This window comes from Lynx rufus, unplaced genomic scaffold (assembly GCF_022079265.1).
Source record: "Lynx rufus isolate CCGP_SWC_20201006 ecotype Redwood Valley unplaced genomic scaffold, mLynRuf1.p SCAF_1, whole genome shotgun sequence".
NCBI classification, from domain to species: Eukaryota; Metazoa; Chordata; class Mammalia; order Carnivora; family Felidae; genus Lynx; species Lynx rufus.
The window spans coordinates 212580983-212595762 of NW_025814823.1; the positions used below are offsets into that span (position 1 = coordinate 212580983).

General features: G+C 41.3%; 1 protein-coding gene across 2 annotated transcripts in view; it reads left to right on the plus strand.

The window, feature by feature from the left end:
• Window positions 1–14780, plus strand: part of ADAMTS12 (ADAM metallopeptidase with thrombospondin type 1 motif 12) — a 325780-nt gene that overhangs the window by 198493 nt on the left and 112507 nt on the right. For both annotated transcript variants that reach the window (XM_047074156.1, XM_047074167.1), the window contains exons 6-7: window positions 6000–6124; window positions 10168–10317. In XM_047074156.1, coding sequence (XP_046930112.1) covers window positions 6000–6124; window positions 10168–10317 — 275 coding nt within the window. The remainder of the gene's footprint in view (window positions 1–5999; window positions 6125–10167; window positions 10318–14780) is intronic.

Consider the following 14780-nt stretch of genomic DNA (forward strand, 5'->3'; position numbering starts at 1 on the left):
TCACTAGTTATCCTGCCATGCTTTCCTGGATGCGATGCTGGGAGAAGATGTGAGACTTCTGGGTCAGAGATAGAGGACTTTATTACTCACAGCACAGCATGAGGCAGGAGCTTCATGTTTGCAGCAGCCCCTCGTTGTCCCTTCAAGGGGGTGAAAGGGGCAGCCTGGGTGGATGCTGTGCACACAGTGGGTTTTATCACAGTCCTTTAAAGGAGGTTGTGAGCAAACCTGTCAGCTTGTGCCCCAGAGGGAGTCATTATCCTTTTTATTCTAGACAGCAAATAAATCTGTCCTCTTCCCTGGAGGGGGACATTCTCTCTGTACTCTAGTCTATTTCCACACGACATCCTTGGGGAGCTATAAAAGCTGTCCATGCTTTTGCTCAGATGATGTGAAGAAACATGAACGATCCATGTAGAACTGCCTCCCAGCAGTTCCTACCTCAAGGCACCAAAATTATTATTACAGATGGTTTTTGCTCTATTCTTACACTTCTGACCCCTTATGTTTTGCTTCTCTAATCCACAGGAGATCTTTCCTCTTTACTGACCCACCACAAAACCTCTTACCCATGTGAGCTGCACTTCTGTCTGGCTCAGTGGATGTATTCTTCACCTTTTCTCCATTCCTTGCGGGGTGGTGCACAGCCTCAGTTTAGTCTGTACACCTGCCATGTGCCAGGCTATGTGCAGTGCCTAAGATAAGTAGGGGAATACGCCTCAGACCTTATTCTGAAAAAGCTAAGGAGGAAAACAGGCACACAATTTGATCATTTTAACCTAGGGCAGCAAGTGCTGTGAGCCAGGTATGTGCAAGATAAACTGGCAGGACCCTAATCCAGAGTGAGGTCAGGGAAGACTTCCTGGAAATGCTCAAATTGAGTCTTAAAGAATGAATGGATGTTAAATAGGTTGAAGGGGTAAGAAAGGAGAGAAGGGCATTCTAGGTAGAGGAAAAGCTTGAAAACAGCAAGGTAAATAGACCATGGTGTGTGGCATTTGGTGTTGGGGGGTGGGGGGGAAGGGGGGTTGGAGGTAATATCAGTAGTCTGAATGTTGCCAGAGCATAAACTGTGAGGTTGCATGCAGGTGAAGGGAGAACTTCCTAGAGGTCAGGCTTTGAAGAGTCTTGAGCCATGGGTCATGATATGGGCAGACTCTGGTTTTGACTCGATCAGCCTGGCAACAACAGAGGATGGATTTAAGAACGAAGAAGAAAGAGGGAGAACAGTTCAGAAATGATGCAAACAGAAACTCAGGCATGAAATGATCAGAGTTTCAGCTAGGGCAGTTGGGAATAAAAATGGAGGGGAGGTAGATTTAACAGCACCTGAGGACAGATGGGGAAGCAGGATATGGAGGGAGAGGAGACCAACAGGTGGACACCAGTGTTTCTAAGATTAGACCACTAAGTTGATGGCGGTTCAACTTCGAGGAAGCAGGAAGAATAGCAGGTTAAGATTGTTGGGGGAGGATTTCAGGGATGGCTGAGTGGTGCCATCCAGAGGGTGTCCATCAAGAGATTTGGGTGCATGAGTTTGCACTCTAAGAGAGGTTTGGAATGAGATGCAGATTCAAGAGTCAGCAGCATATAGGTGATGTCCCAAAATCTGACTGTGATTGAGAGTGAAATGAGCAGTGAGCCAAAAGAAGGACAGAAGAACCTAGGAGGAGCCTGAGAAGTGGTCAGAGAGCAGGAGGAGGATGGAGAGCTGGGGGTCTCAGAAGTAGAGCATCTCTTCCTGTGTTTGTCTCCTCCCCAGTGTGACCTGGGGGAGAAGAAATAAGCAAAAATCCTCCACTGGGCTAATCGTTTAATCTTTCCTATTGTTCAAGCAAAAAGTTTAGACTTTTTGAAGTCTAAACTTACAGAAGTTTCTAGACTTAGAGAAGTCTTCAACAGTTTGGAAATCACTAGTCCTGGACTAGGAGCCGCAAACCTGGGACGAAGCCCAGCTCTGCCAACACCTGCTGTGTGACTTGGCTAAAGTACTGCCCCTCTCTGGCCTGCGTTTCCTCACTGTTGAAGCGAGAGGATTGGATGCTTAATACCTAAGGCCCTTCAGGGAAATGAGCTCTTAGTAATTTATGGGAAAACTGGAAGCAGAGTTTATGCTTCAACATCTGGAAAATGACTCTGCTTTCCCCACGATGAAGATGTGTCCTTGCTGACACTGAATTTGGCTCGGGGAGAGTAGAGGTTTGTAAACATTCACTTTTCCTTAAACAGAGATTCACGGATTAGTATGTAAGTCTTCCAAAGTGGTGAGTCCAACCAACATATAAAAGGGCAATAATGAAGCAAAAATTGAGCTTTTCCAATCTGGTGGTATCCCACCCTGAGCTGTGTGCCCCCACCGGGGATTTTGTGAGCCGAAGAATATTCTGAGATGGCCTCCCTCTGCTTCTGTCTGTGTGGTCATCTTAACCCTAATAAGTTCTTATATTCATGGCTACTTAAACAGGGAACTTAATTAAACCTTTGCGTAGGTGCGTGAAGTGTGTCGGGTGTGGGTGTGTGAGTGTGTGGGCTCTTCCTACCCACCGTAACCCATCTCAAAGAGTACAGCTTCCCTTTGATTCAAAGCTATGGGATTGCACATATGACTAACTAGTAAGTAACCCACATAGAATCATACTGAAAAGTGCATTGTAAGATTTTCTGTTGCAACCCTCAAGCCTTTATTCAGACCGGTTATCATTTTTAAGATATTTTTAAAATATTTTTGTTTTGAAATAATTATAGAGTCACATGCAGTTGGAAGAAATAGCACAGAGAAATCCTTTATATCCTTCACTCACCTTCTCCAAGTGATAACATCTTGCATAACTCTAGTATAATATCATAACTAAGAAATGAATACAAACCCTTACCTTATTCATATTTCATCAGTTTTATAAGAACTGATTTGTGTGTGTAAGTGTGTGTGTATGTGTGCATTTACGTCTATGCAGTTTTAACACATGTAAATTTATGTGACTACTGCCACAATACAGAATAGTTTCATTACAAGGACAACTCGTGCCATGCTTTTGGACCTGCCTTCCACCTACCAACCTAACCCCTGGAAAGCACTAGCTTGTTCTCTATCTCTATAATTGTGTCATTTGTAATATAAATATATTGCAATATACGTAATAAAAATATATAAATGTAATCACAGAGGACATAACCTCTTGAGATTGGATTTTTTTCATTCAAGGTATTTCCCTCAAGAATACATCCAAATTGTGTGCATTCAAGTGTTTGTTCTATTTCAGTGCTGGGTAGCATTCCACGGTATTTACCAGTTTGTTTAACCATTCACTCATTGAGGGATATTTGGGTTGTTCCAGTTTTTTGCTAGTATGAATGAAGTTCTACAAACATTCTCCTACAGGATCTTGTGTGAACACAAGTCTTCCATTTCTCTGGAATAAATGTCCAGGGATGCAATTGCTGGGTCAGGGGGTGGTTGCATGTTTGTTTGTTTGTTTTAAAGAAACTATCCACCTGTTTTCTGTAGTGGCTGTAGCATCTTGCCCTCTTACCAGTAGTGTTACCTGTGGCCAACTTCCCCACATCCTCCCCATTGATTGGGCGCTGCCACTGTCTTTAATTGTATCTGTTCTGAGAGGCCTGTAGTAACATCTCATTGTGGTTTTAGGTAACAATTCTCTGATGGCAAATGAGGTTGAACATCTTTTCATGTGCTTTTTTGTCATCTGTACATCCTCTGCAGTGAAATGAGATTTCATGTTTGTTTGTTTTCTGTCGTTATTTTTTATTGTTGAGTTTTGAGAGATCTTCATGTATTCTTTGTACAAGTCCTTTGTCTAATAAAGATTTCCTTCCAATCTGTAGTTCATGTTTTCATTCCCTTCAAAGCTATCTCTCACAGCAAAAGGTTTTAATTTTAGTGAAGTCCAGTTTTTCAGTTTTCCCTTTTATGTATGATGTCCTTAGTGTCAAATCTATGAACTCCTTGCCTAGCCCCAGGTCTCCAAATGTTCTCCTATGATTTTTTTTCGAAAAGTTGTATAGTTTTACATTTTACATTTCAGTCTGTGATCCATCTGAGTCAGTATTTGTATAAAGTGTGAAATTTACATTGAGCCTCTGCTCTTTGATCAGCATGTTTTGATTTTCAGGACACAGATCTTGCATATGTTTTGTTAGACTTATGCCTAAGTAGTTCTTTTCCTTTGGAATAATTCTAAATGGTCTTTTTTTTTTAATTAATGAGCATTCTCTCAGAGACCTCCTCCCACACACAAAACAATAAAAGCCCATAACCAAACAAAGAAATGAAGGGTTGAAAACAGACCTCAAGGCAATCAAATTGTAGTTGATGCTTTGTTTGATAATCTACCTTCCTGTGTGAAGGAGCTGTCTTCTAATGAGGCTGGCCACCCACTGGAACCATGCTTCACCCAGGAGCCCTCGTTCTTGGGGTCTTTGATTCAGTATCTGACTCAAATCACCTTCAGCTCGTTTTTCACTTCTCTGAGGTTCAATTCCCTCTTGTAAATGAAAATAACAATGCTTTCTTTAGAAATAATGCCGAGAAGATGCAATAAAATGAAATGAAAGAATATATGTGAAAGTATCTGGCACACAGATCACATAATGATCAAGAAATATTTCCTCTCTTTTCTTTCCTTCCTCTCTCCCTTTTTATTTACTTCTCTTTTCTTTCTCGTGCCTTCCATTCTCTTTCCTTCCATTTCTGCTTTATGCCCCCTTGCCAATTCCCTATGGTGGGTGTAAGCCTTGGTTCTGGTAGGGTTGACTAGGTAGGGTTGACTAGATGAATAGGAGGCTGACCCCTGTACCCAGCTAGGCCCCCATAATTCCTCCTCCCTTTCCACCATACATGATTCTGCTGGATGACAGAACAGTGAGGATTAGTAAATTAAGAAGTCTGTTTCTTCTATTTAAATTCATAATGCTAAGCAATTCCATGGGTTTTCCTGTCTGATGATGAGCGTTTTCATGAAAGGCAGGTGGTCTGTGGTGGTTAATTAGCATGTGTGTGTGTGGAGAGGGTGGATGGGCACCTGGAAGTGCCTTTAACAGGCAACTGAAGCCTCTCAGGCCTTGTTTGCTTTGGGTGTGGCCTTAGCAAAATGCAGAGTAGTGGAGAAGCAAGTTCATAGTTTGATGTAGAGATTGTCTTGAACTTCTTGGACTGAAGCCAGAGTGATAGACTCAGGTTAGAGTAGATCAATGGAAGTAGTCATTCTCCAGGTAGAATCCACCCTGGAGGAGGGCCAGCTTGATATAGAGACCCCAAAGAAATGGGGCAAGGGAAAAGGAACATCTCCTTTAGAAATTCAAATAAAGATGATTATCTGTCCCCCTCCATTTGACAAGTGTTCAGCCAGTTAATTTGGAACAAGCCCTCTCTTCCCATCCTGGGTCGTAACAATGGCCCAAATAGATTATTCAGCAGCCCTTGAAATTGCAGGCTGGGGGCATCCAATGCAGCAACCTAATTGTTGTCAGACAGCTAATGATTCCAACTGGTTAGAAGCCTAGAGAGATTATGTCATCCTCTGCCCTTCATCTGCAGATGTGAGACCAAAATGGAAACCCAGGTTGTAGGAGTTCTCATGCAAGGAAGAAGCTTTTTGTTGAAAATCATTTTCTGTTGTTGCATTAGAAGTAAAAATGCCTCTTTGGAATCGTAGTGGCTTAGGAAGCAGAGTGCTGCTAGAGATGTGACTTCAAACAGCTCTTGGTCTTGGCTAATACAGTTTTAATTTTTCTTCAAGGGCTACTTGTTCCAGTGATAATTTCTTTCCTGCACTTCTGCCCTTCAGATTCTTTTGATAAAAGTCATGAGGGTGATGGTATTTAGAGCCGGGAGTAAGTTGGCCTCTGCCAGATTCCTGCCTAACAGATATCTGAGGTGCCCACCCAGAGCTTGTCACACTTGGTTGCTTCTGAGAGCTTCTGTGATGAGCCCTGAGCACAGTAAACTCACCCATGCCAATCTCTTCCTCTTCTTTCTCTAGCAAGGATTGAAAATAGTTCACCATGCAGAGAAGACACTGTCCAGCTTCTGTAAGTGGCAGAAGAGCATCAATCCCAAGAGTGACCTTAACCCTGCCCATCATGACGTGGCCGTCCTCCTCACCAGGTACCCCAGGGACTACAGGAAGCCAGGGGCTGCGAAGCAGGGGGGCTGGCAGGTGAAAGAGTTGTCCCCTATTCAAACCTGAGAGTCTCCTACTCTTTGGTGCTTTTGATCATTTTTAAAGGCAGCATCTACGGTCTAGACAACTCCTGACGTCCATACCAGTGAGGGGGCAATTATTAAACGTGTGTGACAAAACTCTCCGTGTTAATAAACTGTTGGCAAAAATCTGTTGGCAAAATGCAGGACTTTTTCATATCCCAATGATGATTTCATCTTTAAAATTGGCTTTTTCATGCAGCTCTATAAGCTCAGGAAGATTGTTTACAGATCCTTGTTAAAGACTCCTGTAACTTTCAAGCCTGGGCTTTCCAATCCTTTATTTTCTTCTTAAAATTTTTACTCCAGTTTAGAAACATGCAACCTTCTCTACAGAAATCAGTCCTCCTTGTAACCCATCCCTGACTGATGGTGAGGACAGAATATGGGCGGCCGGCCCTTCCCTGAATACACAGAGCAGTTTGCTTACACTTTTCTCCCTTTATTCTCATGAAGATACTATTTTGTTCTGATGACAGACAGACCCTGTGGTGCTAATAAAAACCATCAACCTTCCAAGACTCATAGCTGTGAAAGGCTAATGAACTTTTCTGATCAACCCAGGCTCTTGGAGGATCTGTTTGCTCACTGATTCAATAAATACTTATTGAACACCTGCCAAGCATCAGACATTATTTTATTTTATCTTATTTTATTTTATCTTATTTTATTTTAATTTTGAGAGAGAGGAGAGAGAGAGAGAGAGAGAGAGAGAGAGAGAGAGAGAGAGAGAGGGAGAAGGAGGGACAGAGAGAAAGGGAGAGAGAATCCGAAGCAGGCTGCATACCATCAGCACAGAGCCCGACACGGGGCTCAAACCCATGAACCATGAGATCATAACCTCAGCTGAAATCAAGAGCCAGACACTTAACCAACAACTGAGCCACCCAGGCACCCCCAGACATTATTTTAAATGAAGTCTTTCATTAACGGGGGAGTTAAATTCTCATGGGGAACTCCTGTGCAGATTCAGAGACATCAGGAAATCCAGGGATGTGTAAATAGAAGAGTCTGCTCGGCCTGGCTTGTCAGCCACAGAGAACTCATGCACTGGAAGGCCCTGTGTGTGTGTGTGTGTGTGTGTGCACGTGCGTGTGTTCTCCCCAGGGAGGGCAGGCTGCCCCTGAACATTTTGGCCTGTCACTGGTCCCTTTAGTATCCCGATGCATGGGGTGCCCGCAAAGGATGGTAACCAACTTTCACTCCAACTGTCAGTCATTCTTTTGAATGAAAGTATCAAAACTTCAGTTGAATGCAAACAGTTTTCAAAAGAAGTTTGTGGAATAAACCTATTACATTAGATTCATATTAGGGTCTGTGACATCGGTAGCTCTGCTGGGAGGTAGGTTAGTGTGGGTGTGGAACGTAAGCACTGGGGCCCTGGCCGGGGTGGGGGGCAGGGGGTGGGGGAGCAACACACAGGCAGGGAACACTGAGGACCTGGGCAAGAAGCCAGGGGAAGACTTCAGTCCAGGCAGGACCTAGCTGTAGGGAAGAACCCTGGATTCAGGACCACTGTTAGAAACTGTGTCAGCTTCCTCTCTTTCCTTGCCCTGAAAGCAGATATCATTTCTTCTCTCATTCACATGAGGAAATGAGTGAATTAATGATAGCTGGCGTTTGTGGAGTGTCTGATGTAGCACTGTGCTACATCTATTAGAACAATCATTATTCCATTTAATCTACACAAGTCTGGTAGTTGAACTACCATCAATTATTCCCATTTTATAGATGGGGAAACTGAGGCGTGGTTATGTCACTTGCCTCAAATCTCATTTCCATTAACAAGTACAGCTGAGACTTAAATCCAGGTAGTTTGACCCTAATAGTTGTACTCTTAACTATTACCCATAAGAATATGAAGGATCTGTTCTCTTATTATGATATTTTTTTTTCTTATTATGACAATTTTTCTCCTTTAAATAAGGGCCTGGTTTCAGTATATGATGAACCTCACCAACTCCTGAAGAGTGGAGAGTATTTCAAATGCTAAAGCAGGATTTCTTACCCTCAGCATCTTGAGTTGGGTAATTCTTTTGTTGTGCAGGGCTGTCTGTGTGCTGAGGTATATTTAACAGCATCTCTTGCCTGTATCCATGAGATGCCAGTAGACCCTCCTACAAGTTGTGACAACCCAAACTGTCTCTAAGAGTGGGTGGGGAGCAAAATCAACCCCTGTTAGGAACCTCTGGTTTGAAAAACAGGCAGGACCAGAGAGGGAGGTATGTGACTTGCCTATGGATGACTGTGCTGAGATCCATTCAACAGGGTTCTCTGCAGAGTTGCATTCAGTAGAAGGTGGATTTGGCTTAAACATACCGCATGAAGCAAGGCTAGTAACTGCATACCAAGGCATGTTTTCTCTTATACAATGTCCAGTGCATGGTGAGGGTAGAGCTAATCTGCTTTGGGGAGCAGAAGCTCCTTGGCTGCAAGACTCATGTTTCTATAATTCTTTTATTACCCCCTCCCCTTTTTCCTCTTTAGTGCTAGATACTTAGTAGGCAGTTAGTAAACAATTATGTAATGGACCTAACACCTGCCCCATCTGAATGAGAAAGCAGGTGAATTAGCAGTAGACACCAATCTTTTCCCAGCAGCTCCAAGCAGGTCTAGACTTTTAAAAAAATGAAATAGTAACAAGTACATTTTGCAGCAGGGGTGGAAACGTTGGTTGGTTGGTCCTCCCACAGACACAGAAATTATTTAGAATGATTGGGCTGTCTGATCCAATCTAGCTCTCCAACACAAATCTACCCAAAAACTATTGCCGTTAGAGTGGGGATCATGTCAGTTGGCATGCCGTGACATGGGCTGCCACTCTCTCCTATCCCCTTGTCCCAGCCATTGCCTCCTGGAGAACGGAGGACTCGCAGGGGTTTTCAGAGCCTGGATCTTTTCCATGGCCCAGTGGAAACATCAAACAGATCATTAGTTGCCAGAAATGGTACCCACACAAACCTGATGAGTTGAAGGTCTGCAGCTAACAAGCTCAGAACCTTCTTGGCATTTATGCTAGTTATTCTTGGCAAAGAGCTCTTCCTGAATTGAAGAAAACCAGACCAAACCAAGTTAACTCTTGTCAATGACTGAAATAATCCCCACAAAGGTATGGAAGCATATTTTTACATTTAAAAACCATAACCAGTATTTTTTGAGGTCCTAAGAGTCTTTATTTGTATGTGCATTCCCTCCAATGTCCCATATAGTTAGGGTAGTGGGGCTGGAGAGCCAACTGATTTGATCTCTAGATGGATTGATGAGATCAATTGCCTTTTTCATGAATAAGCAAAAGTTCTCAGATGCATTTTGAGCACAGACCCCAGAAAGACCAAAAGGGGTTTCATATGTGAGAATGCTCAGCCACTGTTGGTTATCCTTTATTTAAAAGTTCAAATAATCTTCAATTTTCAATCAAATCCTTCTCTTTTTGGCTAAACAATATAATTTGGCATCCTGAGATTAAGGGCAAAAGTAACTCAAAATAAAACCTTTGTCATGGAGTGACTGAATGGCTCAGGTAAGCATCCAACTTGATTTCTGCTCAGGTCATGATCTTGTGGTTCTTGAGATTGACCCCCATGTCAGGCTTCAAGCTGATAGCATGGAACCTACTTGGGATTCTCTCTGTCTCCCTCTCTCTCTCTCTGCCCTTCCCCTGCTCATGCTTGCTTGAGCTTTCTCGCTCTCTCTCTCTGAAAAATAAATAAATAAACGTTAAAAATGGTCATATTTTCCCACATTTTTAGGTGTTACTGAGAGTCAATAATTAGAGGTGAAATCGTAATAATCTTATGAATTGTGAATTGCTCCCTATGGAGTTTTAAAAATAATTTAACCATGCTTTCCAGACCATATTGAATGTGAACTAATACCCAGATTTTTTCCAGGAGGATTTTTTCAGATGTTTCTTTGGGAGCCTATACATCTCTATTCTCTGCTTTCAGAAAAGACATCTGTGCTAGTGTCAATCGCCCCTGTGAGACTTTGGGTCTGTCCCACCTGTCAGGAATGTGCCAGCCTCACCGGAGCTGTAACATCAATGAAGACTCTGGACTCCCTCTGGCTTTCACAATTGCCCATGAGCTCGGACACAGGTAAAGGGCCAAGGAAACTGAGATCCCCTTGCCATGTTCATGCACCATGTCAGTAGAGGGAAGGGCAAGCACCCTAAATGGGGCATTAGGAGTCAGGTTACACTGTGTCTTGAGACTCACCCTCCTAAACCTCTGCTTCCTCATCTGTAAAGTGGGGATAATCACACACTTCAAAGATTTCAGTGTCTCTTCTTCCCTGACCACTTGTAGCTACTACACCACAGAATCAAAGAGGCTACTACAATTTTTCTGAATTAGAAAGGGTTGAACACAGACAAGGACATAAGCTTTAACTTACTTGATTAATTCAGGAGTAACAATCCTTGTTTAGTTTTTATAAAATGCTGAGGTATTAATATCACTGACAAGTCACAAACATTAACATTTTTGCACCCTTTATGTCTTCCATCTTGAGTTGTGTTGTTGGTTCCTTTTGATAACCTTATGAAATAGATACCATTGTTAACCCCATTTTACTTATATGTATTGAAGGAACACATTGAATAAAGCAGAAATTTAAAACTGCTATATGATGGAGAAGACCATTAAGCGAACGTCAGTTAACAGGAGGCGCAAGTTGTGCTCTGGTTGCTGATGGCTGCTTCTGATCACAGAGGTGAAGACAAAGTTGGGGCAGCCATTGTTGTTGCACCTCTCCACATTGTTGCAAGCTCCCCTTAAACCGGAGTGACTGCCAGAGGGTTTAAGAGGCCAGCACCATTTTCTCTCCCTCTTTGTATTTCTCCTTTTTCCCTTTTGAGAGCTAGACAATAAAGAATAGGACTTTCAAAAATAATTACATACATGGGGAAAATTAGAAAGTGATCACACGTGCCCAGATAAAGACTCTGAAAAGACCTGCGAAGACCTTAAATTTTTACCTCAGGTTGATCCTTGACACAGACACAGCCTACAATAATAATAATAATAGTAATAATAACAACAACAACAACAATAATAAAAACAGCAAACCCTACAGAAGAGGAAGAATCTGATTTCCAGATTACCACATTAACAGATTCAAATGTCCATTTTTCTACGCAAAAAATCATAAAACGTACAAAGAACCAGGAAAGTATGATCTCAAAGGAAAAAAAATAAATCAACAGAAACTGTTCCTGAGGGCAGATTTGTTAGACAAAGATTTTGAAACAACTGCCTTAAAGATGCTCAAAGAACTAAAGAAGATGTGGAGAAGATAAAGGAAATGATATGTGAACAAAATAACAATATCAATAAAGATATAGAAGATCTAATAAGAAACCAAGATGAAATTTTGGAGCTAAAAAGTGCAATCACTCTAATAAAAGAATTAACTGGAGGGATTCATTGGCAGATATAAGCAGACAAAATAAGAACCAGTGAACTTGAAGACAAGACAAAGTAAATGCCGAAGTCTGAGGAACAGAAAGAAAAAGGAGTATGGTTTTAGCCAGTGCACGAAGACAAGAAAAAAACCATACAGATTAGGAAGATATAAAACTAGCTCTATTTGCAGATAATATAATTGTATATGTACAAAACCCCAAAGAATCTATGCAAACACACAAACTAGAATAAGCTCACAGGATACCACATAAACATACAGAATCACTCACATTTTTATATACAGACAATGAACGAGTGAACACTGAAATTAAAAATGCGGTACCTTTCACAATCACTCAGAAGTATGAAATATTTGTATAAAATTATTATAAACATTTAAATCTTACAAAACATGTACAGGACTCATATGCTGAAAACTACACAACACTGCGGAAAGAAATAGAGATCTCCTAATAGATGGAGAAACCTATTATGGTCATGAATTGGAAGACTCAACATAGTAAAGATGAAATTCTTCTGAAATAAATATATAGGTTTAATGATATTTCTATGAGAATTTCATCACGATTCTTTTTTTTTAATTTTTTTTTAACGTTTATTCATTTTTGAGACAGAGAGAGACAGAGCATGAATGGGGGAGGGTCAGAGAGAGGGAGACACAGAATCTGAAACAGGCTCCAGGCTCTGAGCTGTCAGCACAGAGCCCGACGCGGGGCTCGAACTCACGGACCGCGAGCTCATGACCTGAGCTGAAGTCGGCCGCTTAACCGACTGAGCCACCCAGGCACCCCTCATCACGATTCTTTTTGAGATATAAAAAAATTAATCTAAAATGTATATGGAAAGGCAGAGGAACTAGAATAAGTTTTCAAAACGATTTGAAAAAGAATAATAAAATGAGAAGAATCAGGCTACAAGATTTCAAAATTTATTATACAGCTGCAGTAATCAAGATTGTGTGTGGGGTGCCTGGGTGGCTCAGTCAGTTGAGTGTCTGACTCTTGGTTTCAGCTCAGGTCATGATCCCAGGGTTGTGAGATCAAGCCCCGTGTTGGTTTTTAATATATAAAAAGAGTCTCTACTTAAGTCTCACACCATATGCAAAAATGATCTTGAAGTAGAACACAAACTTAAATGTAAAATGTAAAACTAAAAAACTTTTAGGACATAAATAGGAAATTTTAAGTATCTAGGGCTAGGCAAAGAGTTTCTAAACTTGGCATCAAATGCAGAATCGATAAAAGGAAACATTTAAAACTTGGACTCATCAAAATTAAAACTTTTGACTCTTTTAAGAGGATGAAAATACAAGCCACAGCCCAAGAGAAAATGTTTGCAAGCCCTAGGTAGTGGCTTAAATAGTGTTCCCCTTCACAAATTCAAGGCTTCTATGAACTTCAGAATGTAACCTGTTTTGGAAATAGGATCTTTGCAGATGTTATTAGTTAATAATTTTGAAACTAAATCACCCTAGATTTAGGTTGGGCCCTAAACCCAATGACTGGAGAGGGGGATTTGGACACAGATCAAAGAGAAGACCATGTAAAAGATGGAGGCAGAAGTTAGAGTCGTACTGCTACAAATCAGGAAGCCTGCAGCCACCAGAAGCTGGAAGGGGCAAGGAGAAATTCTCCCCTGGAGACTTTGAAGGGTTCGGAGTGCTGCTGACACCTTGATTTCAGACTTCCGTCCTCCAGGACTGTGAGAGAATAAGTTTATGTTATTTTAAGCCACTAAGCTCACAATAATTTTTATGACCTACCTAGGAAATGAATACTCCATATATCCAGTAGAACTAAGCATCTAAAATATATAAGCAACTGTCAAAACTCAAATAGTAGGGCGCCTGGGTGCCTCAGTCGGTTGAGGATCCAACTCTTGATTTCAGTTCAGGTCATGATCCCACAGTTCCTGAGTTTGAATCCCCTGCTTGGGATTCTCTCTCCCTCTCTCTCTGCCCCTCCCCTGCTCATACTCTTGCTGTTTCTCAAAATCAATAAATAAATGTAAACAAAACAAAAACCTCAATAGTAAAAAAACCCAAACAGTACAATTAAAAAATGGGCAAAAAGGAGAAATTCCACCAGAAAAGACATACAAATGGCAGATAAGCACTTGAAACTATATTCAACATCATTAGCTACCAGGGAAATGCAAATTGAAATCGCAATGAGATGTCACACAACAATCAGAATGACTAAAAAAATAGTGGTGACCCCAAATGCTGGCAAGGTTGCAGAGGGATCGGATCATTCAGACATTGCTGGTGAGAAAGTAAAATGGTCCAGGCACTGCAGAGAATAGTTTGTCGGTTTTTTAAGCTGTAAACCGACAACTACCGTATGATCCAGCAGTCGTACTCCTGAGATTTGTCCTGGAGAAAGGAAGATTTACGTTCACACAAAAACCTTTACGTGAATGTTTATAGAAGCTTAATCTTAATAGCCCCAAACTAGAAACAATCCAGGGGTGGTGTCAACCCAACAGGGTGAATGGTTACATAAACTGGGATGGACACATATTATGGAATACTAGTTAGCAATAAAATGAAAGATACCCCATTGTTTCTTGGAAACATGTTTTTTTCACTGTTTCATTGATACATACAGTGACCTGATGAATCTTCAAACAGTTATGCTCTGTGAAAAAAAAGCCAGTTCCAAAAGGTTACATGCTGTATGTGATTGAAATGTCAAAATTGTAGAAATGGAGAACGTATATATGGCTGCCAGGGTTTAAGGATGGAATGGGAGAGGGAAGGAAGTGGGTGTGGCTATAACTACAACATGAGGGATCCTTGTGGTGATGATAATATTCCGTGTCTGGACAGTATCAACATCAATACCCCAACTGTGCTACTGGATTATAGTTTTGCAATGTGTTACCATTGGGGGAAAGTGAGTGATGGATACAGGGGACCACTTTGTTTATTTCTTAAAACTGCAACTGAACCTGCAATAATCTCAAAATAAAAAGTTTAATTAAAAAAAAAAGGCATCAGGACATATACAGATAACCTAAATAAAGACTTTTTTTTTATTTAATCTTTTTTATTTGGGTATAGTTGACACACAATGTTACATTAGTTTCAGGTGTACAACATAGTGATTCAGCTGCTCTATAGGTTATGCTAT